The sequence below is a fragment of the Lissotriton vulgaris genome, chromosome 11 (genome assembly GCF_964263255.1).
Source record: "Lissotriton vulgaris chromosome 11, aLisVul1.2, whole genome shotgun sequence".
Taxonomy (NCBI): Eukaryota; Metazoa; Chordata; class Amphibia; order Caudata; family Salamandridae; genus Lissotriton; species Lissotriton vulgaris.
Window position 1 is genome coordinate 668,435,858 of NC_141699.1, and position 27,205 is coordinate 668,463,062.

Consider the following 27,205-nt stretch of genomic DNA (forward strand, 5'->3'; position numbering starts at 1 on the left):
CCCCGCACCGCGTGAGCTGCGGGGGCCTGTGTTACACCCCTGTCCAAGTCAGGTCTTCTTCATCTTCCCAGTCTAAAGTTACACCAAACGTAAAGTCAGGGGCTTGAGGATGTTCTGTGGGAGAGGTACTGTATCTTGGGTTCATCACCCCTCAGCCCAGACTAAGAGATCTAATCTAGTATGCAGCACTTGCTAGCTATTCTGGTCCTGTGATGCTCTGTGCTGCAAAGTCGATCTTGAGGAAACTGCAGACTTGCTGCATTAATATCATGGAAAAAGAACTGCTGTTCTTCTGTGAGTTATTGAAAGGATTACATGTGTCCGCTTTGTGGAAAAGGCGATGATCTTCTTCTTGCTGTAGCTAACCGGCACCCAACCATTTCAGTGCATTTTACAACTCCATCCCCCAACCCTCAATCCATGCCTAAGGGCTGGACATTATACTGCTACTCCTGTGTAGCTGAGTCTAAACTCTAGGCCGTGCTCTACCAGTTGTTACCCCATAGCCAGTCCATTCGTGGAACTAGACATGTTAAACAGGGAATGGACAGAGACGAGGAAAATGGGGTAATTTAGACTGCTGTTTTGAAAGATAAGCACCCTTAGTGTATCATCTGTGCCCTCACAGGCACACACATAAACAAGGCTCTTTTTCACTGGCACAGCTCTGTCATCACAGAGTAAACAAAGCGAGAGAATCATACATAACCTGGTTTATGATGGGCAACGAGGACACTGCTAGGTAGCCCTTCCTTCATGAAATAAGGGTAACATTTGTGCGGGGTTTTGGGCCCTGGTAGTTGCCTGTTGACCAGACAGTCTATGTTTTGTGTTGATGCCTACTAATTGCTTCAGTAGTCAACCTTAAGCCATTTACAAGATGCAAGGATGTCCTAAGAACATGTTATTTAGGCATGGAGGTACTTTAAGATGTAGTGCTGTACTTGAAATTCAAAGTGCTTAAAACACAAGATAGCCATAGTACACATTCAATAAAATCTTCTTTAGTCAAAGTCAGGAAAGACGAAGATACTAAATAGCAGTAATTAGGTGTCCAACTATTACCTTTCTTAAGAGGCCGAAGGATTCAATTCCATTTAGTAATCATAAATAATAAATAATGCTGTTGTGCTTTGGTAAGTTGTAACCAAGTCTACTGAAATTGTAATTTCAATACAACTTTTTAATTTTGGATTTGCTGACGTACCATACAGTCCACTATCTCTTTCATAATTGTCTGATTTATCCTAAAATATAATCCTAGCACATGCATAGTAATAGTGTGACTGTAGCTAGAGGTAGTACACAAACTGCTATTAGTCTTAACAGGAAATGTCAGTGAGAGCTCCATGTTTGGATCCCTATAGTTTCCCTACCCATCAATAGGTACAACTCTTTATTAAATTGCTGTTTTGGGGTCTCCTTTTTATAAACAATTCATTATTTCCATTCTATGATAATTAATCTTTCATACAGTACAATATCAAATAATACCATCCCAGTCAGTAAATATATCAACAGTAACTATTGTTAAATCTTGGCCAAGGTCAAACTCAGTGCACATGGTATTTGGAAAAACAGTTTGCGAGAGAATGAACAGCTCTCAATGATGTCACAATATGTGGTGTATTTTTGGCATAATGTAAGAAAGATAGAGAGGTAGTCTTCAATGTTCCCTTCTGTGTGTTTTTAAAAAAAAAAATTTTTGTAAGACTTTATTGACATCCGTGCAATGTACACAGCATTCGCCTACAACCCGGAGGCCGGCTGCTACTTGTTCAGTACTTACATATATCAGGACATATCTTTCCGGCGGACGAATTGCAGTTCAGTATCAATGTATTAATCATTTATCAGAAAAGTAAAAACCTGCACCAAAAGCTTTAGTGTATGTCTTACTTTTATAATTTTATAAACTTAACTCGACTTGTGACTCGATAGATCAAATATGCAGTTCACATCACTGTATCCCATGTTCTAAGAATTGTATGAACAAGCCCTTTCTGGTACTTCTATACATCCTTCCGCTCAGGGTCCCCCATGGTCAATCTAGCCTCCCGCCACTCCCCCTGTTCCTATCCTATCTTGACTGTTACCCCTCCACTCAGGTCTCAATCTACATCACCCTCATCCTCTGAATCGTCTGTGTCCTCTTCTGATAATGGTTCACATATATCCCCCCGATAGCTATTCCACGGAAGCCATACCTTATTCCATTTTCGAGGATTAGCCCTTTGTTTATACACTGCCTGCTCTATCACCATGAGCATATCTACATTTCTACAACATTGTGCTCGGGTCGGGACCTCTACCGCCCCCCATTTCTGTGCTATATCTCGCTTGGCCACCATGAAACCTATAATAGCCCATTATTGTCCCTGGCGCGTCAGATCATTAGGCCCCCAGACATTCAGCAGGCACATACGTGGATCAGGTGTAATTGAGACCTCTAGAGTCTGTGAAATCGTACGCATTATCTGCCTCCAATATTCCGCAATTATCGGACATTCCCAGAGTGTGTGAAATAGTGTTCCTTCCCTACCACATCCCCTGAGACAGTACGGATGATCAGCCCTATGGATTTTGTGTAATGTGGTCCTCGTATAATACACCCTAATTAGTATCTTAAATTGCACAAGCCTAAATCGCGCTGAGATGCCGGCTTCCTTTGGTGAGGCCACCGCCGCATTCCATTCCGTCTCATCCATCTCTGCTATCTCACTCTCCCATTTTTCCTTCAGTTTTTGTAATGGGTCTGGTAGATTATTCAATAGTTTCCGATATGTGAGGGAGGTGGCGCTTGTCTGCATGTAGTCCGTCAATAGGCGATCTTCTAGCGGGGATGATGCCGGTACATCCTCCTCAATCGCTGTCAGTAGTGCGTGTCGTATTTGGATGTAGCGGTAAGTCTCGTTGACTCCCAGGCCATACTGTTGTTGTAGCTGTTCAAAGGGGATTACTCCATCTCTCGTCCACAAGTCTCCTACCGTGGAAATGCCAATATTATCCCACTGTGTGAACCCTTTATTATGTCTTAATTGTCCCAAGGCCTTAGTGTCCCATAGAGGCGTAAGTTTAGTTATAACACCCCCCTACTGCAGTTTCGCCTGGGCTTTGTGCCATATCGCCACCGTGTGTCTAGTAGGTCTCTTGAGCTGCAGCAACAGGCCCTTGTTGTACAGCGGGGCCAAGAGACTGTGTGTACCTAGCTGTGCTCTGTCTGCATGATAGGCCGTGTTGTCCTGCGGCGCATGTAACCATTGGTTGATAATCTTGAGGTGAGCCGCCCAATAGTATAGTTGTACATTTGGCAGGGCTTTCCCACCGCTGTACCAGTCCCTGACCAGTTTCCTGTGTGCCACTCGAGCCGGGCGGTCCCCCCACAACAGCCCAGTTATTACCGACGTCACTCTACGAAAGTATGAAGGTGGCACTAATATCGGCGCATTTTCTAACACATACAGAAAATGAGGCAGCGCCTTCATCTTAAATAGGGCCGCCCTTCCCAGTAACGTCAGCGGGAGCGTCTTCCAATGTCTCGCGTCTGCCTGAAGCCGTGCGAGCGGCGGCAGTAGGTTTAGGTCGTAGAAGGCTTTACTATCTCGAGTGATGTGTATCCCTGAGTATTTGAATGTGTCGTTCGCCACCGTCAATGGGCAGTCGGCCGGCAGGTTCGGGGCGGGGCCCCTAAGTACATAAATGACCGATTTAGTCCAGTTGATCTTATATCCGGAGGTGCGACCATGTCCATCACACAGCACAAGTAACATCGGGATCCCCCTCTCCGGATCCGACATGTAGATCAGCATATCATCTGCATATAAGGAGACCCTGTCTTCCCAATTTTCCCCCATCGTATCCCTCTCAGCAGCTGGGATGTTCTAAGGACTGCTGCCAGTGGTTCTAGGACTAAAGCAAACAGTAAAGGCGAGAGCGGGCACCCCTGCCTTGTCCCCCTAGCCAAGAATATATCCCGGGAGATATGTCCGTTCGCCGCCACATGCGCCACCGGGTCAGTGTACAGCAATCGAATCCACGAGATAAACCTGGGGCCGAAGCCCATATGGTCCAAGACTGCAAAAAGGTAGTGCCATTCCACCATGTCGAATGCCTTCCTGGCATCTAATGACAGGATAGCCGTTGGTTCCGTCAGAGATGGGGCCCTTGCCAGTGCTCTGTGTAATCTACGAAGGTTGAGCGCTGTACTCCTATGAGGCATGAATCTAGACTGATCTGGATGGATCAGTTGCGTGAGGTGAGGCATCAGTCTGCTAGCCAACAGTTTTGCCAGAATTTTGGCTTCCGCGTTAAGGAGGGAGATAGGACGATAGGATGTGCTCTCAATTGGCGGTTTACCTGGTTTTGGGATTGCCACAATGGTTGCTACCCGTTGGTCAAGGGGCAGAAATCCCTTTTCTAGGCTTTCGTTATACATATCTAATAATGGTGTGCATAACTCTTCGGACATAGTCTTATACCATTCTACTGGGATCCCATTGGGGCCCATGGCTTTACGCGAATTTAATGCATTAATGGCTAGCTGAATCTCCTCCATTGACAGGTCTGCGTCAAGCTCCCCCCTTGCCTCTTGTGACAGGGTCTGCGTTGGTACCCCGTGGAGCGCCACTACTGCCTCCTCCTGTGTTATGGTCACCTCAGGGGCGTACACGTCTTGGAAGTGATCAGCCAGGGCTTCAATTATCACTGATGGGCGTGTATCCACCTCCCCGTTAGAGCCTTTCAACTGCAGTATATGTTTGGCACCTCCCTTTTTTGTATCCAACCAGGCCAGGAGTTTACTAGCCTTATCCCCAATATCATAGACTCTATGTGTCGTCGCTGTGATGTTCTCGACCGTCTTCCTACGAAGATGGTCTCCATGAAGTCGCTGACAGAGCTGTAGTGTATGCAGTGTATTTGTGGTTGGGTCCGTCATGTGTGCCAAGTTTGCTTGCTCAAGTTCAAGTTCCAGTTTTGTCAGTTCCTCCCTTTGAGTGCGTTTATGTCCTGTTATAGACGCTATTGCCTGTCCTCTCAAGACCGTCTTGTAAGCCTCCCACAGGACCGACGGTGATGTCACGAGGTCGCATTTTCCGCAAAATAATATCATGTAGCCTTTTTCAGTTCTTTACGTATGTGCGGTACCTTGAGGTAACCGGGGAAGATCGAGTATATTCGTTTTCTAGCTATTTCTGGGCAGGATAACGTCAGCGTCAGTGGCGAGTGATCTGAGATGCCCCTGGGTCTAATTTGCACATCACTCACGGTGAGGAGACCACCTCCCAAAGCAAGAAAGTAATCGATACGGGACAGACTGTCGTGAACAGCGGAGTAGTATGTGTACTGTCTATCTTCAGGATGAAACTGTCTCCAGAGGTCCACCAGACCCTGCGCCACTAGGAAATCGCCGAATCGGGAGGGACCCGGGCTCGGCGTGCGAAGCGGAAACATATCCTGCGCGTTGTGCACCACCGCATTAAAGTCTCCTCCTATTATAAGGTCTCCTTCTGGGAGTTCCAATAGGAATTTCCCCAATTCGGGAAGGGCGACTGTGTGAAGTGCTGGCGGAATATATACTGATACTAGAGTCAGTGACTTCCCTTCCCATTGTCCGTGTGCTGCTGCGAAACGGCCCTGGTCATCTGTTTTAGTGGATTGTAATATGAACCGGGACAACTTTTTTAGTAGTATGCCCATTCCCCGTGATCCTGAAGAAAATTCTGAGTGCGCAATCATATGGTACCCACGCCTATCCAATGCCCGGCTAGCGGTACCCACCAAGTGTGTTTCTTGTAGTAGAACCACTGTGGGACCCAGCCTCCGGATGCCCTGCAAAACCAGCCCACGCTTCATCTTGTCACCCAATCCCCGCACATTCCAGGACATCAGTTGTAAAGGTGGTATTGGCCCTCGATCAGATCCCCCTTCTACCGGTCCACCCCGAGTGTCGTGCGCCATTGTCATCCTGCAGTGTTAGACCCATGTGTGCCCTGAGCTTACCCTGTCGTGTAATTCGTATAGCAGTCCATGTATTGTTGTGTGTGTGCCATAGTAAATCTTTTCGAGTCAAACAGTGTGAACAGTTTGTTAACATTGAGAACAATCCCTCCCCCAACTCCCCCCCCCCCCTTCCCTTCAGCTATACGGACATGAAACCTCCCGCCTCCCCAACTAAGCGGAGTGCTCAACCCTTTCCCCACACAAATTATACTTGCTGGATGGGGCGAAGGACTCTCCGGAGATGGCAGCCTCTCTCACTCTCTCCAGGTGCCCTTAGCACGGTATCCAGTGGCAGTCCGTCAGGCACTCTGCTGAGTTCTTAGAATGTTTATAATCACCGGCAGTTATTGTTCCTCGTTGGCTTCTTCGTCTGCGCTGTCTCTCATCTGCGAGTGTTCTTCTGATTCGTGCCTAGAATCTTGTGAGCTTCCATGCCCTCCTGCCCATTGAGTCTTGTTTGTTCTGTTTGAGCGGCGTGGTTGGGTGGCCGGCCTCCATCCGTCCAGCCAATCTCTGGCTATTTCAGGATTATCAAAAAACCAAGTCTTGTTGTCCGCCACTACACGCAGCCTGGCCGGGAACAGCATTGAGTATGGAATCTCACGCTTTCTGAGTTCCTTTTTCACACCCAGGAACATCTTCCTACGGCGGGCCACCTCCGCCGTATAGTCCGGGAAAAAGGCTAGCGTGGAGTTTTGAATTTTTACCGGCGGTGACACTCGTGCCGCCTGTAGGATGGCATCTCTGTCCCAAAAGTTGAACAGGCTGACTAGAATTAGGCGCGGGCCGCACCCGGCTTAGGTTGTCCACCTGGGACCCGGTGTGCTCTTTCAACGGAGAAGAAAGCGGACAGGCCCTTAGGTTGGAGTTCCTTCTTTATTAGCTCCTCCACGTAGAGGTCCATCGCTCTGGTGCCTTCAGACTCTGGTACCCCTAGGATCCGCACGTTATTCCTCCTAGAACGCCCTTCCTGATCGTCCAACCTTTCACGCAGCACCTTATTCTCCGCCGATATCTTCTCCACCGCTATTTGAAGTTCCGAGACATCCTCGACCAGAGACTTCGTAACCACCTCCATGGTGCTCACCTTCTCAGACATTTTGTGGAAGTCCGCCCTTATGAGAGTAATTTCGGTGGATATCGTGCCTATCGTTGCTTGGACTTGCGTCAGGACCTTCATGACATCATCCAGCGTTGCTTTCTTCCCGCTCATGCCATCTGCCGCTTTGCCCGCCGGTGTCTTTCCGTCCGTTGGGGAAGACACGCTCTTATCACAGGCAAACTTATCAATTCTGGTCTGTGTAGTGCCACCCTTTCCGCCCTTACCCGCCATGGTGGCCAGCACTGCGCCCGTTTACGTTTCAGGCTCTATGCACGGTGGCGTTGATCGGGTTTCAATAGGTGCGCCTGAGTATCTTGTCACTGGTCTGAGATATAGTCTAAAGCACTCACACCGCAACACTGTCACGCACCACTGGATGTACACTTGGCCAGAATAGCTGCCACCCAGGCGTCGGTCTTCAGTATTCCACCTTTAAACCTAGGCGCTAGTTGGATTAGCCAGCGATGGTGATGTCCTGCCCTAGGATCTGGGCGTTCGATTATATCCTGTTTGGTGACCGATGTCACTCCTTGTGTCTGCTTTAGATGCGTGCTGGCAGGCCGCACTATCCGGCACTTAACACAGGACCACCAGCGCCGTTTAGAAGGGTGTCTGTGTCTCGTGTCTCGTGCGTCACCCTGGTTCTTATTGGTCTGGCCCAGTGGGGAGCCGTGTCATCCGTGCGGGCGTCTGGCCTGCCTTGTTACTTGACCCGTCTCGTAGTGCTCACGTTGTCGTTACGGGGCCGTCCCTCATCAATTCAGGGGGTGCCGGGCTTCTGGGCGCTCATGTGTATGCTTCTGCATCCGGATCACCGCCTACCATCAGCCCGTCAGCTCTTGCCTCCGTGGTCTGCAGGTGCGCGTTATTGGCTTCAGCCACCTCACTTGAGCCTTCCCCCGGTTCAGGTAGTTACACCACTCCTGTCTTCTTGTGTGCGGTGTCTCTGCAGTAGACGGACATCGTCGCTGTCCGTTGCTGGCAGTCAGCGTCGTTGGGACTCGGAGTGAGTCGCACTGCCTCAAGATGGCGGTCCGCTCCTATCCGCCGTCGTCACCACCTCATAATTCAGCCCGCAGTCCGGCTCGTTATGCCGCTCGTGTCACCACTGCTTCCTCGCCGTTCTTATCTCCGGTGCCCCGCAGCTCTCCTCAGTTTTGTCAAATTTTTGAGTACCGCTGCTAGGCACGTCAAGGCCGGGCGCTTCCGGTATGCTGCGTCCAGGTCCGCTGCATATCCGGTCGGTTCCACCAGCAGGAGAGCCCCTGGTCCGAAGTCCCTCTAAAGGCCACTGCTGCCGTCGGTGATAACTTTTTTCCACGGCGTCCGATTCAGCCCAGCGGCAGTGCTCCAGGTACCGCCCGGTCCCGGGCGTCGGGTCCCCTCAGTATAGACCTTGTTGTGGCCGGATTAATGTGCGGATGTTTGGAGAGGCTGCTCTATCCACGGAGCTTGCCTTTCAGGCAGCCGCCATGCTCAGCCGCTAGCCACGCCCCCTCCCCTTGAGTGTTTTCACTTGAACACATGAATTAACTTATGGCTGTTGAATCCTGTATGTGTAGTTGTATGTGGCATTTTAGTCACCCATTGTATTAAAATGACAGACCTGCTTTTATGTCTTTTGTTGACCCTCATATCGGATGTATAAATATGAGTAGAGGGGGTGGGAAGCTAAACGTAGGGAGAAGAGGTAGACGTGACGGATGGGGGAGGAACAGGGTAGGGATTGTGAGAGGAATGTTTTGTCCAATGCAGACTGAATGTTGTCCAATGCCAATTTAGCAGTATTTACAAATATGTACTTTTTATGCCATGCTTCCCTCATTTTCATATCTTGTGAGCCTAGTAAAGATGCCCAATCCTCTTCGGTGTTTGCCACTGGAGACGTGTTTCCCATTCTACCTATGTTAAGAAGTGTTTGGAAATCAAAAGTGTTGGAGAGGACAAGCACCTCACTCTTGCCAAAGTTGATCCTATAACCTGAAAACGAGGAGAAGTCATCAATCAGTGAACTCAAGTTAGGAAGCAATGACCTAGATTTCAAGATAATGAGAAGAATGTCTTCTGATGAATACTTCTAATTGCAGATTGCACACCTTTAGACTATCCACAGGTGCTTGACTAGATCCAGAAACTTTAAACAGCATTGATTCAGCATGTCACTGTAGTGTCATGAGGATCAGCATTGACTTTGTTATGCCACAGAAGTGACACTACCACTTTGCGTCATGTAAGTGCCACCAGTAGACCACCACTGCATGGTATGTCCCCTCCAAATACTACATGGTTTAAATATAGTAGGGAATGTCAAAACTCACATGAGGTATGCCTCTGGTGTTTGGGGCATGATTCCAAGTTGTGCAAGGAGTGTGCCCACATGAACCTCAAGGCGATCCGGGATGTTGAAGCGAAGCTGTACGTCACTTAACATTGGAAGTGGAACCTGCCCACGTCCTCCACGAAGTCCAGGGCACGGCCCTGTTCTCAATCTCTTTCCTGCTATGGGTCCTCTTTGAATTTCAAGTCTTTGGGTTGGTTCAAGTAAAAGGGAAAACACAAAAAGGACAAGCTGAACTCATCCGCATCCTGCCACTCTTCATGGAAAATTTGATTCCCAGTTTATCTACCACTGTATTTATAATCTGTAGCACACATTTGAGGCAGTCATACACCATACTTCAATAACATGGCTGCTGAGAAAGGTCCCACTGCCTCATAGACCAGTTCTCACTTGAGGCTCTGGTGTTGAGGTGGACACAGTTTGTAGCAAGGAGGCTTGTTCTCAGATTAAATCTTCATCAGACTTCATGAGCTCCATACCAATGGCAATGCTAATTCTGCAACAATTCAGAAAGGTGTCAGTTTTCCGGCTTAATCTAAGCCTGAGATGTTGGGAATCCATCTTAGTTAGGCAGTTAAGTATACTCTCGAAACCACAGCCCTATTCCAGTGGGCAAAGAGTAGTATGAAATATCTGGGAGTCTGATTAACACCTACGCTATGTGTTCTTTTTGGGGCTAATTATCATGAACTTATTAAGGTTATTACACATCATTTCGATAGATAGTGACCCTCTATATCTTCTGGACTGGCAGAATGGCTGTGCTGAAAATGAATATCCTACCACGGCTGCTAATCCTATTTCAGGCATTGCCAGTGACTAACCCCATATCACAAATATCGCTCCTGCAAAAGGAATGTGACAAATTCATTTGGCAGAGGGCAAGCCAGGAATACCATTGGAATATATTGTTGAAAGTCCCAGATTTAGAAAACTATTACTTGGCCATACATTTAAGGTTGGCCTTCGAGTAGCCCCTTGTAGAGGCAAAGAAAAATTGGGCATTTATGGAATGATGGGCCTTCTTTGGTGGTCTTGTGGCTCCCTACATTGGCCCGACCGTAGGAACAATCATCTGTGACTTATGTCTCAGACTTCTTCGACCAACACAGGAGGTATGTATTTCAGTAACTAGACATAGGGAACTTATGACATTCCTCTCCCTTTGAACTCATTGCTTGGTAATGACAATTTTAGTCCAGTCTAAGATGAGAAGCATGTTGCTATGTGGAGGAAGGGTGATTGTATAATGATGCACAACTTGTTTCTAAAAGAGGATCAAATCATTTCAAGAATGTAAACTGGAATTTGTGGTAGGGCATGACAAAAGACATAGATATTTTCACTTGCTGCACTAGGCAATGAACCCTCATAATAAGGAGGCAAGTATTAGAGATGTTACAGAATTTGAAAATCGTCTTACCCAGTACAACTCCACCAAATGTCTGTTCTTGGGAATTTATGATAAACTAATCACAATTACAGATAATCATAAATGGCTGTGCATGACATGTTAGGAAAGGGCATTGGGAAAGGATATCCCTGTTGGTCAATATCCCTAAATTGTGATGATCGTTGTTGGAGAGGTGCAGCAAGGAAGGGACGAGTCTGCACACTTTCTGGGCATGCCCAAAAAGTTTTATCTACTGGAAAGAAATACTCAGCCATATCAGGGACACTGTGGTTTCCTTATACCCAATCACCCATTGGTGACATTACTAGGCATGCAACCTTCAGAATGCTAGAGCCTAATGAGGCGTCCATGGACAGGTATTTTTTACACACTGCTAACTACAAAACAAGAACTAGTGGCCAGTTGATAAAAAACTGCTTAAACTGGACATTGCAAACTGTTCCATGGGACTCTGGTCACTTATGGCAATGAAAAGACTAACTTAAGATCTGCAAAACATGCAACAGCAATTTGAGACCACATGGAGGCTCCTTTAGGACCATTTACATAACTCTGATACTGTTGTCCTTTGTGGTATGGGAGAGGATTGAAAGGGAGAGGGGAGGAAGGATGGGCTGCTGACCCTTGTGGAGACACGTGGTCAAGAGCCCAAAGGGGGCATACGTTACTCGTGTGTTTCTGTTACATATTTTGAAAAATGTAATAAAAATACGTTTTAAAAAAAATTGGTGAAAGGACAGCCCCAGTATCAAGGATGTCTGCCTATTGTTAAGAAGATTGGTCCTGAAGTCAGTGAGTGTTTGAACAGAATGAGAGATGGGCTGAAGGACAGGTTGTACGTGAATTGTGAATAACAGGGTGAGTACAGGGTATTGGATGGAAGAATAGGCTTAAGGTGCTAGGACTGTGTGAATTTAGGAGACTGACCTGTGGTGGGTGGGTTTCATAATTGAGCTCTTCAGGCTTTTTATTTGATTGCTTTAATGGGCACTGAGGTTAACCATGTCACATCCCTCCTTTTCACCCACAGGCAGGTGTCTTTCTACTGTTGAGCTCACTGATAATCAGAAGATTCTCTTCTCATCTGACAAATTCCCAGTGGCTTGTGGATCAGTCTCTGGAGAGCTCCATAAACGTCGCTTTGCCACAGGTTAGACTTACGTTTTCTGCCACTAATTCTTCTTCTTATTATTTTTGTTATTATTTTTATTAATATTATTATTACTATTGTTATTATTACAAGAAGGCATTGTTTATCATCATTTCTATATTGATGATGATTTCAGAAGAAGCCTACCGGGTCCATTCAATTAACTAACATCCCTGTTTAGCACCGCATCAGGAGATCTTACAAAAAGAAGTGTTTTGTTGTTACCTTGTGTAGTTTTATTTTCTAAATAAACATACAAACTCAAGCTTTTACCTGGCTGTCCGACAGCATTTAGTGTAATTGTAAAAAGTCGGCGTCTTGGCATTTTTTTATTTTTGCTGCCTGCTACTAATTCATGCATCTCATGTTTACATTTGGCGCCTGGGTTTTACCTTCATCCCTTAGCCAAGGACATCCTCATATTTCCTGAAAGCTACTTAATGTGGATGAGAACCAATCTTGAGACAACCCTGTTTTTTTGGCCTATTCTCCTGATGTGGTTATTGTTTCTGAGTAGTACAAAGGGTACCTTTAGACATCAAACAAAAAATCAGTTATCCCGCCACGGTCCGTGACGTCACTTCAGTTACTGGGATTAGCCGACCCCCTTGGGCCCAGAAATGATACCACTGTGAGGGGGGAAAGGGGGTGGGGATCACATTTGTTGTGACATTATCCTAGTCACGTGCTCATGGCCCCTCCACATGGTTAGGGCTATGCAGTAGCCCCGACGAACCACAGCGCTAGGAAAATGTGTGACAATGATGTGATGTCATGGAGTACGCCCCCTTTTTCGATGCTTAGATGCTTAGAATACATATAAGGAGGCTCCTAACCAACCAATGCCAAACCCAGGAGCAGCCCTCCAGAAAGAGATCGATCGGAGGTTATGAAGAAAGACAGACATCTGATCAAAAAGACCCCCTCTGATGGTGGTTTGAACACAATCGGTCTTGAAGAGGAGCTTGGCCGCAGTAGCAAATGCTCAGCCTCAAGAATTTGCCTCAACCAATATCCTCTATTAAGGGCTCCAGCAGCTGCAGTGAAGTCTCGAGTAACAAAACAACTGTTGGAAATAACTTCGTTGAAATAGAAGATGGTATTATGGACTCTATAACAGCTCCTAACTCACCGGTCTATGAAGATATGGAGATACTGGCTACAGAGGCAACAGCCGCATGCAAACTCCGACACTGGTTACATCTTTATAAATATCAGCAACTCTCAAGATTTCAGAACTGCTACTGAGTCTGTTCTTTCCTTTTGAACCCTAGAAAGCATCAGCAAAAAGAGTGGGGGTAGAGGGAGTGCTGCTGACGGTTAACATTGTCCGTTTATAATGTTTAGGCTGGAAGCTCCACAATCAAAAACATAGAGCTGTGTATGAAATGTGTTTGTACCTACAACATTATAGATTTTGGAAAGGAAGTTCCAGGCATACCCTACGACGACATATGGCCTGTTAAAGGTTTTGCTGCGATTGTTGTGAAAGCCAGATTGATTTACGTGCTGCTTAAAGAAAGAATAGCCGACATACCACCCACAACTCTGCGCTTTCTGAAGCTTATTGAACCACCCACGGCGATGCTATGTGACAGTCCCATATGTATAGCCAACTGGTGTGTTAATGTGTGGCTACTTACAATGGATGAATACTTGAGCTCCCCCAAATACCGTATGCAGAAGTTAATGCTATCACCAACGACCAGCTTACATATCGCCTTGGAGATTTTGACTGCAGATTATTTCAGAGTGTACAAGGTTATAGGAGGGGTGACTGGAATTCCTGTCTAGAGCAATTGAGTTTTATAGCTGTAAAAATATCAATATGCGTATTCTTTATTTTTAATAAAATCCCCTTACACAAAATCTTTGTCTTTCATTTCGTGGGATGTCGGGCTGATAACGTTGGGCTGGGTCAAAGTAGCTTTAGTATGATACAAGCGGGGTTGAAAGCTTTTTAAGTGCCAACGCTCCGTTTAGAAGGGCTCGAGTTGAAAATGAGCTGGTAAACATTGCATAGGTGAAGAACTGGTTATCTGGGGAAGAGGCATATTCACTCTGCAAGCCCGCTAAGAAGGCGTTTTAAGAGGAGACCGACGATCGTTAATGCACAGCTAGATTATCGATGGCAGGCGGATATAATTAGTCTTCAAGATCCAGGAAAGCATAATAATGGAGCTCGATATAGATCAATTTGTATTGTCTAAGTATGCTAAGCAATAAAACCGTTACTAGAGTCACTACGACTTTTAGAGCCATCTTCATGAAAGGGCAAATCCCTCAAAAACTGCAAACAGACGCCCGAAAGGAAGTTTTAAACAAGTAATTTCAGAAAATATTAAAATAGTATGCTTTTCATCATTTTGTAACGCACACAGAGGTAAAAGCAGCTGTGATAGAGCATTTTACAGAAATTTAAAATCTAAGATGTGGAGATATTTCACGGCCTACAACACCTTTCGATATGTGGACATTCTACAGGTGTTTATAAATGCTTTTAATGCCAGTTATCACATGAACCATCAAAATGCCTCCCATAGAGGTAACACCCGATAATTTCTTATCAGTGTGAAGAACGGTGTGCAGGAGTCGTTTCACTGTCAAGATAAAGAAGTCTATTTTAAAAGAAAGTGATCATGTTAGGGTGTCAAATGTGAAAAGGGTCTTTACGAAGGGCTACCGGCTGACTTTTAGCGATTAAATATTTATAGTGGAGAGTGTGGAGCTTAAGGAAATTATATATATATTTACAGGTTAAAGGATTATGCCGGTGAATCTGTGTCGGGTGCCTTTTACAATGATGACTTACAAAAGGTACCTGACGATCCATACCGAGTGTACAGGGTTGAAAAGATTCTGAAACAAAAAATAGTGGTGCAAACAGATAGGCCTTTGCCAAAAGGAGGTGATGGCCTGAGAAATTAAACAGTTGGGTGGTAGCCAGCTCCCTGTATGGTGTGTGAGTATGGGGGCTCTCTGACGGTGCCAATATGGAGACAACTTTATTTTATATTACATATCCATCCAAGGACATGTTCCCTGACAATCACATTTCTAACTACACTATGGAACTGTTTAAACCTGTGGACCTTAACAGGGACTGGGAGGTAGCCCTAACCAAAATCCAATACCCGAGAGCATGGAATACGTTTACAATGCTCAAGGCCAAATTTATGACCCCTTGATCATCCACAGTGGGTTTCCTCACTGCTATTACCTCAGCTTTGTAGCAGTGGTTGATGCCATAAACAAATCCATAGCCAACACCGAAACGTATAACGAGGCATATGGGTCCACCGGCTCCCTATAAAAAAAGCAGACAATCTTCAAAAGGCACTAGCAAAAGAAGATCTGTAAGGTGGAAGAGAACACCTGTATGCATAAATATTTTTTTAATGCAGCAACCTGAAACCATGGTTTCCGTACACTGCACATCAGGAGATTGTGACAAGTCAGAGTTAGGCTTGTTTTCTCCAAAACCCACTCAGACTAGCATCAAAAGCAGTTTTCTTTATGGAAGTATCACCTCTAGCCACTTGGACACCATTGGTGTTGATGGAGTTTTTTGTTTCAGGGTGCATGGATATGTATTTGGAGCTCAACAATACTCTGCTGCATCTTGTCTGTAAAATTGTAAAAGCGGACAGTGCCAACATACCGGCCGCCACTTAAGTGGCGACGATCATTTATCCCATCACAACCAGGTTGAATCAGGTGAACATTGCCCTGGGTAATAGGCTCATTACGCAAGTGATAACATGTATGGCTACAGAGCCTACATCAAGTGCATTCTAAATTACACCTTGACCACCTAGACCTCGGTCCAGGCCAGCACTCTCCCCAGCAGCACCACGTGCAAGCGCCGCTTCCTGAGCCCTTCTGCTGCCTCCAGGGTTCGGGCCGGCAGCCCCTGCTCTCTGCTGCTCCAGTATCTTTTCTCGTGTGCCCACATGACCTCCCCAACGTTTATCCGAGTTCATTAACTACTGTATTCTGTTTTTCTTTCTTCTATTGTGTTTATTTTTTAGCATTTAGCATTTACTTTTGCCTCTGTTTTGCCTCGTGTTTTGTTTATTTTTTAGCTTGTAGCATTTACTTTTGCCCTAAGGGAAGCCTGTCTGCGACCGTCCACATCCCCACCGCGGCCAACACCAGGACCCCTGGATCTCCCGAGCTCCACCCCTATGACTCTTCCACGCACTCAATCCCCGAAGGCACACCGACTGCTGAAGATCCTCACCGAACGCCACCCAGGGACGTTGCTCCTAGACAACCTCGCTAACCTCGGAACTGAAGCAGCTGGTCAATACGCCCACCCAGAAAAGTGGGCACACCCTTGACCTCCTCTTCGCCGGAGGGGCACACATCCGCTTCAGCCACACCCCCCAGCCCCTCTAGACTGATCACCAACTGTGTCCATTTCACCTTCAACACCACCACTGCACCCAAACCCACCCGCGCATGCCACAAAGGAACTGGATGGAGCAAGGTCACATAGGAACACCTCAACTGCACCCTCCTCCAAGACCCCCCAGCACCACGACTGACACCAACGCCAAAGCCAAAGAATTTCATCGCTGGATCTCCTGCTGCGCCAACTAACTCGCACCCCTCCTTCACCCCGCCAAACCTCGCCCTCTGAAGGCCACCTGGTTCACCATAGAATTACAAGAAGCCAGGCACTCCTGCAGACGCCTAGAGAAAACCTGGTGAAGCCAGAAAACCTTGGAAGCACAGAACAACCACAGGAGGGCCCTGAAGGAATACCACCAGCGCATAAGTGACACCAAACGGACCTTCATAAGAGACAAAGTCCAGACCAACGCCAAGGAACTGTTCAATGTCATACAGCAGTTTGTCAAACACCCCAGCGAAGCCACGGACGTCACACGATCGCAAGAACTCTGCGATAAGCTCAGCTCCTACTTCCACCTGAAGATCAAGGTCCTCTACGACAACTTCAGCGAACAGATGCCTGACACTACCCCCCTCCCCACAGCTGCCGATAAGCCTGCCATCATGACCTGGAATCCTACCACCGTTGAGCTCATCACCACAACCATGAAGAAGACCCACTCAGGAGCACCAACGGACCCCTGCCCACCGCACATATTCCACAGGGTCGCCTGCGCCATTGCACCCGAACTAGGACGGACCATTAATACCTCCTTCGGATCGGTCGTCTTCCCAGACGACTGGAAGAGGGCGGAGGTTAAACCCCTCCTCAAGAAACCAACGGCCGACCTAACGGACCTGAAAAACTACCGACCCATGTCTCTCCTCCCCTCCACGGCCAAAGTCACTGATAGACTCGTAAGTGTTCAGCTGACCTCTTTCATCAAAGAGAACTCCATCCTAGATGCCTCCCAGTCCGGGTTCCGCAGCAACCACAGCACAGAGACCGCCCTCCTCGCCGCTGCTGACGACATCCACAGACTACTCGATCAGGGACACACTGCGGCCCTCTCAGCCAGACTTCACAACGCGGGATAGAAGATACAACTCTTGACTGGATCCAATCTGTTCTCTCCAGCTGATCCCAGAGGATCAGACTCCCTTCCTTCCTCTCCAAACCCACCAATACCAGCTGCGGAGTACCCCAAGGAACATCGCTCAGCCCGATGCTTTTCAATATCGATATGGCCCCCCTCGCCGCCATTGTCAGAGAACATGGGCTCAGCATAGTATCCTACGATGACGACACTCAGCTCATCATTTCACTCACAAAGAATCCTGAAGACACTAGACTCTGCTCCACGAAGGAATGAAAGACTTCGCAGCCTGGATGAAGGATAGCTGCCTGAAGCTCAACTCAGAAAAGACTGAGGTCCTCATACTTGGACCCTCCGCCTGGGACAACACCTGGTGGCCCTCCGCCCTCTGGAATCCACCCACCCCTACAGACCACACACGGAACCTCAGCGTCATCCTCGACTCCTCCCTTTCCAAGAACCGCCAGATCAACGTTGTCGCCTCCACCAGTTTCAACTGCCTGCACATACTCCGCAACACCTTCAAATGGACCCTACCCCGATTACAGAAGGACCGTCACACACGCACTCATAACCAGCAGACTGGATTACGGCAACGCCCTATTCGCCGGAATCAACAGAACTCTTTTACACAAACTCCAGACCATCCAGAATGATGCAGCCAGACTCATCCTCGGGACACCGCATCATGAACACATGACCCAACACTTACTAGACCTTCACTGGCTCCCCGTTGAGAAGAGGATCACCTTCAAACTTCTCAACAACACCTACAAATCCCTCTACAACATCGGACCCAAATACCTCAACGATTTCCATGTACCAAAGAGGAACCTCCGCTCCGCCAACCTCGCACTGGAAGAAGTCCCCCACATTCACAGAAACAGAGCAGGTGGGAGAGCTTTCTACTACATCGCCGCCAAGACCTGGAACAAGCTCCCGGTGAACACCAGATGCTCCCCAACTCTGCACACATTCAGGAAGGACCTCAAGACCTTGATCTTCGACTGACCCGGAGCTGCTACCCCCCTAGTGCCTTGGGACCCTCACGGGTGAGTAGCGCGCTCTATAATCCCCCTGATTGATTGATTGACAGTAGCGATGCCCTGGAAATACAACTTTCAGCAGGACTCTTCTGCAAAGCTACCTTTGCACATTTTGAAAACTCAGAGCTGGATGGCGACAATGAAGGTTTTGTAAAAAGAGCAAGCTTTGCCACCAGCAGGAGACAGTTTGACCTCCTTGGGTGTATACATTCAGACCTTTTGTTCCAAGATAAACTGCACATCAAAGGTATCGATCTTAAGATCAAACTTAACTGCAACAAGGACTCGTACTGTCTCATCAGCGGGGATGAGGAACAGTATAAACTGGTCATACTGTCTGCTAGTTTGTTTGTAAAGAGAGTGAAAGGGTCCCAAAAGGTCAGACTGGCTCACACCAAAGCTTTACAGCTGTTGATCGCCATGTACGCCTTTGAAAGAGTATCTCCAAAGATTTTCATCATCCCAGCAAGTACCATATTAACCGAGCAGCAACATTTATTTTTGGGGCAACTACAGAAACGTAAAATCATAGGTTTTGTCTGTCGATAACAATACAACATCAACTATGTGGCACTGTTCCACAAGGGGGCTGTGGTTCCTCCAAAACTGTACACACCCACCTTTGGAGAAACTAATTTTATTAGGGAATATCTGGCTTGGTTTCGATAACCGGGAAGCATCTGCGTGATTCGGGAGTCATTGTGTCAAGAGAAGGATGTGGGTTGGGCTACATGCTGTTCACTTTCGATCTGACTCCTGACATAGAAGACTGCAACGACCACGACTGGCATATTTTGTTTGACTATCTTTAAAATATTGTAAAATGGACACTGTTCAAATTCGGGATTTCTTAAGCCGTCATAAATACGCTAAGAATTACTTTTTAGGTGTTTTTCCAAGTGACACTCTACCTGGTGAAATAGGGGCCGAAAGACCCTGCAGGCTTGTCTTTAACACAGCTCCCCACTACCTGGAACGAACTCACTGAGCAGCCCTGTTTTTAGATAAAGTCAAGGTTACAGTGCTTGACAGTGCAGCAGAATTCCCCAAGCATAGCATCTATACAAAATCTAGACTCAAGTATGTAAAAAAAGCTGCTGTGAGGCTGGAGTATAACAAAATACAGGTACATGATTCTCTTGCCGTTACATGTTGGTAGCATTGTATATATTTTACTAGTAAAATGTCAGAGGGTATGTTGTTTAGAATTTTTTTAATCTATAGTTCACAATGATCATGTTGTTATGAAATATGTGAAAGGAAATTGTAGGTATTCATCAAATGTTGTTTACTGCCCCTGGGGCCCCGGAAATCCCGGTAAGAGAAGTGACATCACTTCCGGGGCAGGATAACGGTCACTTTTTGTTTGATGTCAAAAGGTATCCCTTTGTACTATTGTTATAACTTGTGGATGGAGTGTGATGGTAGAGGCTAGTCTGGCATGAATGTCTTGTCATGAATATCATTGGGAGAAAAAACTCATTAGGTGCAGATGTTCTGTTATTAACTCCAATGGAGTAATACTTTTGTAAATTATGTTTAGGATAACATATTTATGTCAGGCTAAATTCTGACGATGATATTTCCTTTCCATGTGTACATAATATGAAAATGAAGAAATTAAGACAATCTTTTGTGTATTGCAAAGGAAAGGTGCGTAATGAAAGAGCTTGTGACTATTTAAACATTTACCCTCAACTAGATGATTTTTTGCTAGTTGCATGAGAGGAAAGAGGGAGAACATAATCACAATTCAAAATTCCAATACAGTGTAACCAAATTGTGGCCACACAATAATCCAGAAACAACAGGTGATGGACCGAATGAGGAACAATGTCACACATTCAACCCAGTCAAAAGATCTGGGTCCTAATCCATCGTTTTTTTGCACTCCACACCACCCTGGGTTAGACAATGGCGATATGCAAATCAGCTCTGACCCTGTTGCCCCATGGGAACAGTCCAGTCCGAACTACAAAAGCCATGTCCTTCCCAGAACGGAATCAAGCATCCGAGGACCGGACCGGTTTCGAGGTAACACCTCTCATCAGCCCGGCTAGCTTGACTCCAGTGGTGTGGAGTGCCTGGGACCCACGTCTGGGCATCCCCAGTACACTTAGAGCGGAATTGCAAAAACAACAGGTGATGGACCGAATGAGGAACAATGTCACACATTCAACCCAGTCAAAAGATCTGGGTCCTAATCCATCGTTTTTTTGCACTCCACACCACCCTGGGTTAGACAATGGCGATATGCAAATCAGCTCTGACCCTGTTGCCCCATGGGAACAGTCCAGTCCGAACTACAAAAGCCATGTCCTTCCCAGAACGGAATCAAGCATCCGAGGACCGGACCGGTTTCGAGGTAACACCTCTCATCAGCCCGGCTAGCTTGACTCCAGTGGTGTGGAGTGCCTGGGACCCACGTCTGGGCATCCCCAGTACACTTAGAGCGGAATTGCAAAAACAACAGGTGATGGACCGAATGAGGAACAATGTCACACATTCAACCCAGTCAAAAGATCTGGGTCCTAATCCATCGTTTTTTTGCACTCCACACCACCCTGGGTTAGACAATGGCGATATGCAAATCAGCTCTGACCCTGTTGCCCCATGGGAACAGTCCAGTCCGAACTACAAAAGCCATGTCCTTCCCAGAACGGAATCAAGCATCCGAGGACCGGACCGGTTTCGAGGTAACACCTCTCATCAGCCCGGCTAGCTTGACTCCAGTGGTGTGGAGTGCCTGGGACCCACGTCTGGGCATCCCCAGTACACTTAGAGCGGAATTGCAAAAACAACAGGTGATGGACCGAATGAGGAACAATGTCACACATTCAACCCAGTCAAAAGATCTGGGTCCTAATCCATCGTTTTTTTGCACTCCACACCACCCTGGGTTAGACAATGGCGATATGCAAATCAGCTCTGACCCTGTTGCCCCATGGGAACAGTCCAGTCCGAACTACAAAAGCCATGTCCTTCCCAGAACGGAATCAAGCATCCGAGGACCGGACCGGTTTCGAGGTAACACCTCTCATCAGCCCGGCTAGCTTGACTCCAGTGGTGTGGAGTGCCTGGGACCCTCGTCTGGGCATCCCCAGTACACTTAGAGCGGAATTGCAAAAACAACAGGTGATGGACCGAATGAGGAACAATGTCACACATTCAACCCAGTCAAAAGATCTGGGTCCTAATCCATCGTTTTTTTGCACTCCACACCACCCTGGGTTAGACAATGGCGATATGCAAATCAGCTCTGACCCTGTTGCCCCATGGGAACAGTCCAGTCCGAACTACAAAAGCCATGTCCTTCCCAGAACGGAATCAAGCATCCGAGGACCGGACCGGTTTCGAGGTAACACCTCTCATCAGCCCGGCTAGCTTGACTCCAGTGGTGTGGAGTGCCTGGGACCCACGTCTGGGCATCCCCAGTACACTTAGAGCGGAATTGCAAAAACAACAGGTGATGGACCGAATGAGGAACAATGTCACACATTCAACCCAGTCAAAAGATCTGGGTCCTAATCCATCGTTTTTTTGCACTCCACACCACCCTGGGTTAGACAATGGCGATATGCAAATCAGCTCTGACCCTGTTGCCCCATGGGAACAGTCCAGTCCGAACTACAAAAGCCATGTCCTTCCCAGAACGGAATCAAGCATCCGAGGACCGGACCGGTTTCGAGGTAACACCTCTCATCAGCCCGGCTAGCTTGACTCCAGAGGTGTGGAGTGCCTGGGACCCACGTCTGGGCATCCCCAGTACACTTAGAGCGGAATTGCAAAAACAACAGGTGATGGACCGAATGAGGAACAATGTCACACATTCAACCCAGTCAAAAGATCTGGGTCCTAATCCATCGTTTTTTTGCACTCCACACCACCCTGGGTTAGACAATGGCGATATGCAAATCAGCTCTGACCCTGTTGCCCCATGGGAACAGTCCAGTCCGAACTACAAAAGCCATGTCCTTCCCAGAACGGAATCAAGCATCCGAGGACCGGACCGGTTTCGAGGTAACACCTCTCATCAGCCCGGCTAGCTTGACTCCAGTGGTGTGGAGTGCCTGGGACCCACGTCTGGGCATCCCCAGTACACTTAGAGCGGAATTGCAAAAACAACAGGTGATGGACCGAATGAGGAACAATGTCACACATTCAACCCAGTCAAAAGATCTGGGTCCTAATCCATCGTTTTTTTGCACTCCACACCACCCTGGGTTAGACAATGGCGATATGCAAATCAGCTCTGACCCTGTTGCCCCATGGGAACAGTCCAGTCCGAACTACAAAAGCCATGTCCTTCCCAGAACGGAATCAAGCATCCGAGGACCGGACCGGTTTCGAGGTAACACCTCTCATCAGCCCGGCTAGCTTGACTCCAGTGGTGTGGAGTGCCTGGGACCCACGTCTGGGCATCCCCAGTACACTTAGAGCGGAATTGCAAAAACAACAGGTGATGGACCGAATGAGGAACAATGTCACACATTCAACCCAGTCAAAAGATCTGGGTCCTAATCCATCGTTTTTTTGCACTCCACACCACCCTGGGTTAGACAATGGCGATATGCAAATCAGCTCTGACCCTGTTGCCCCATGGGAACAGTCCAGTCCGAACTACAAAAGCCATGTCCTTCCCAGAACGGAATCAAGCATCCGAGGACCGGACCGGTTTCGAGGTAACACCTCTCATCAGCCCGGCTAGCTTGACTCCAGTGGTGTGGAGTGCCTGGGACCCTCGTCTGGGCATCCCCAGTACACTTAGAGCGGAATTGCAAAAACAACAGGTGATGGACCGAATGAGGAACAATGTCACACATTCAACCCAGTCAAAAGATCTGGGTCCTAATCCATCGTTTTTTTGCACTCCACACCACCCTGGGTTAGACAATGGCGATATGCAAATCAGCTCTGACCCTGTTGCCCCATGGGAACAGTCCAGTCCGAACTACAAAAGCCATGTCCTTCCCAGAACGGAATCAAGCATCCGAGGACCGGACCGGTTTCGAGGTAACACCTCTCATCAGCCCGGCTAGCTTGACTCCAGTGGTGTGGAGTGCCTGGGACCCACGTCTGGGCATCCCCAGTACACTTAGAGCGGAATTGCAAAAACAACAGGTGATGGACCGAATGAGGAACAATGTCACACATTCAACCCAGTCAAAAGATCTGGGTCCTAATCCATCGTTTTTTTGCACTCCACACCACCCTGGGTTAGACAATGGCGATATGCAAATCAGCTCTGACCCTGTTGCCCCATGGGAACAGTCCAGTCCGAACTACAAAAGCCATGTCCTTCCCAGAACGGAATCAAGCATCCGAGGACCGGACCGGTTTCGAGGTAACACCTCTCATCAGCCCGGCTAGCTTGACTCCAGAGGTGTGGAGTGCCTGGGACCCACGTCTGGGCATCCCCAGTACACTTAGAGCGGAATTGCAAAAACAACAGGTGATGGACCGAATGAGGAACAATGTCACACATTCAACCCAGTCAAAAGATCTGGGTCCTAATCCATCGTTTTTTTGCACTCCACACCACCCTGGGTTAGACAATGGCGATATGCAAATCAGCTCTGACCCTGTTGCCCCATGGGAACAGTCCAGTCCGAACTACAAAAGCCATGTCCTTCCCAGAACGGAATCAAGCATCCGAGGACCGGACCGGTTTCGAGGTAACACCTCTCATCAGCCCGGCTAGCTTGACTCCAGTGGTGTGGAGTGCCTGGGACCCACGTCTGGGCATCCCCAGTACACTTAGAGCGGAATTGCAAAAACAACAGGTGATGGACCGAATGAGGAACAATGTCACACATTCAACCCAGTCAAAAGATCTGGGTCCTAATCCATCGTTTTTTTGCACTCCACACCACCCTGGGTTAGACAATGGCGATATGCAAATCAGCTCTGACCCTGTTGCCCCATGGGAACAGTCCTGTCCGAACTACAAAAGCCATGTCCTTCCCAGAACGGAATCAAGCATCCGAGGACCGGACCGGTTTCGAGGTAACACCTCTCATCAGCCCGGCTAGCTTGACTCCAGTGGTGTGGAGTGCCTGGGACCCACGTCTGGGCATCCCCAGTACACTTAGAGCGGAATTGCAAAAACAACAGGTGATGGACCGAATGAGGAACAATGTCACACATTCAACCCAGTCAAAAGATCTGGGTCCTAATCCATCGTTTTTTTGCACTCCACACCACCCTGGGTTAGACAATGGCGATATGCAAATCAGCTCTGACCCTGTTGCCCCATGGGAACAGTCCATTCTGAACTACAAAAGCCATGTCCTTCCCAGAACGGAATCAAGCATCCGAGGACCGGACCGGTTTCGAGGTAACACCTCTCATCAGCCCGGCTAGCTTGACTCCAAGTGGTGTGGAGTGCCTGGGACCCACGTCTGGGCATCCCCAGCGCACTTAGGGCGGCAATTGCAAAAACAACAAGTGATGGACTGAATGTGGATCAATGTCACACACTCCCCCAGTCAAAAGATCTGGGCCCAAATCCATCGTTCTTTTGCACTCCACACCACCCTGGGTGTGGAGTGCAAAAAAACGATGGATTAGGACCCAGATCTTTTGACTGGGTTGAATGTGTGACATTGTTCCTCATTCGGTCCATCACCTGTTGTTTTTGCAATTCCGCTCTAAGTGTACTGGGGATGCCCAGACGTGGGTCCCAGGCACTCCACACCACTGGAGTCAAGCTAGCCGGGCTGATGAGAGGTGTTACCTCGAAACCGGTCCGGTCCTCGGATGCTTGATTCCGTTCTGGGAAGGACATGGCTTTTGTAGTTCGGACTGGACTGTTCCCATGGGGCAACAGGGTCAGAGCTGATTTGCATATTGCCATTGTCTAACCCAGGGTGGTGTGGAGTGCAAAAGAACGATGGATTTGGGCCCAGATCTTTTGACTGGGGGAGTGTGTGACATTGATCCACATTCAGTCCATCACTTGTTGTTTTTGCAATTGCCGCCCTAAGTGCGCTGGGGATGCCCAGACGTGGGTCCCAGGCACTCCACACCACTTGGAGTCAAGCTAGCCGGGCTGATGAGAGGTGTTACCTCGAAACCGGTCCGGTCCTCGGATGCTTGATTCCGTTCTGGGAAGGACATGGCTTTTGTAGTTCAGAATGGACTGTTCCCATGGGGCAACAGGGTCAGAGCTGATTTGCATATTGCCATTGTCTAACCCAGGGTGGTGTGGAGTGCAAAAGAACGATGGATTTGGGCCCAGATCTTTTGACTGGGGGAGTGTGTGACATTGATCCACATTCAGTCCATCACTTGTTGTTTTTGCAATTGCCGCCCTAAGTGCGCTGGGGATGCCCAGACGTGGGTCCCAGGCACTCCACACCACTTGGAGTCAAGCTAGCCGGGCTGATGAGAGGTGTTACCTCGAAACCGGTCCGGTCCTCGGATGCTTGATTCCGTTCTGGGAAGGACATGGCTTTTGTAGTTCAGAATGGACTGTTCCCATGGGGCAACAGGGTCAGAGCTGATTTGCATATTGCCATTGTCTAACCCAGGGTGGTGTGGAGTGCAAAAGAACGATGGATTTGGGCCCAGATCTTTTGACTGGGGGAGTGTGTGACATTGATCCACATTCAGTCCATCACTTGTTGTTTTTGCAATTGCCGCCCTAAGTGCGCTGGGGATGCCCAGACGTGGGTCCCAGGCACTCCACACCACTTGGAGTCAAGCTAGCCGGGCTGATGAGAGGTGTTACCTCGAAACCGGTCCGGTCCTCGGATGCTTGATTCCGTTCTGGGAAGGACATGGCTTTTGTAGTTCAGAATGGACTGTTCCCATGGGGCAACAGGGTCAGAGCTGATTTGCATATTGCCATTGTCTAACCCAGGGTGGTGTGGAGTGCAAAAGAACGATGGATTTGGGCCCAGATCTTTTGACTGGGGGAGTGTGTGACATTGATCCACATTCAGTCCATCACTTGTTGTTTTTGCAATTGCCGCCCTAAGTGCGCTGGGGATGCCCAGACGTGGGTCCCAGGCACTCCACACCACTTGGAGTCAAGCTAGCCGGGCTGATGAGAGGTGTTACCTCGAAACCGGTCCGGTCCTCGGATGCTTGATTCCGTTCTGGGAAGGACATGGCTTTTGTAGTTCAGAATGGACTGTTCCCATGGGGCAACAGGGTCAGAGCTGATTTGCATATTGCCATTGTCTAACCCAGGGTGGTGTGGAGTGCAAAAGAACGATGGATTTGGGCCCAGATCTTTTGACTGGGGGAGTGTGTGACATTGATCCACATTCAGTCCATCACTTGTTGTTTTTGCAATTGCCGCCCTAAGTGCGCTGGGGATGCCCAGACGTGGGTCCCAGGCACTCCACACCACTTGGAGTCAAGCTAGCCGGGCTGATGAGAGGTGTTACCTCGAAACCGGTCCTCGGATGCTTGATTCCGTTCTGGGAAGGACATGGCTTTTGTAGTTCAGAATGGACTGTTCCCATGGGGCAACAGGGTCAGAGCTGATTTGCATATTGCCATTGTCTAACCCAGGGTGGTGTGGAGTGCAAAAGAACGATGGATTTGGGCCCAGATCTTTTGACTGGGGGAGTGTGTGACATTGATCCACATTCAGTCCATCACTTGTTGTTTTTGCAATTGCCGCCCTAAGTGCGCTGGGGATGCCC

General features: G+C 48.1%; 1 protein-coding gene across 2 annotated transcripts in view; it reads left to right on the forward strand.

The window, feature by feature from the left end:
* Positions 1-27,205, forward strand: part of LOC147683309 (nuclear body protein SP140-like protein) — a 768,218-nt gene that overhangs the window by 448,430 nt on the left and 292,583 nt on the right. For both annotated transcript variants that reach the window (XM_086943760.1, XM_086943761.1), the window contains exon 10: positions 11,888-12,007. In XM_086943760.1, the coding sequence (XP_086799886.1) occupies positions 11,888-12,007 (120 nt within the window). The remainder of the gene's footprint in view (positions 1-11,887; positions 12,008-27,205) is intronic.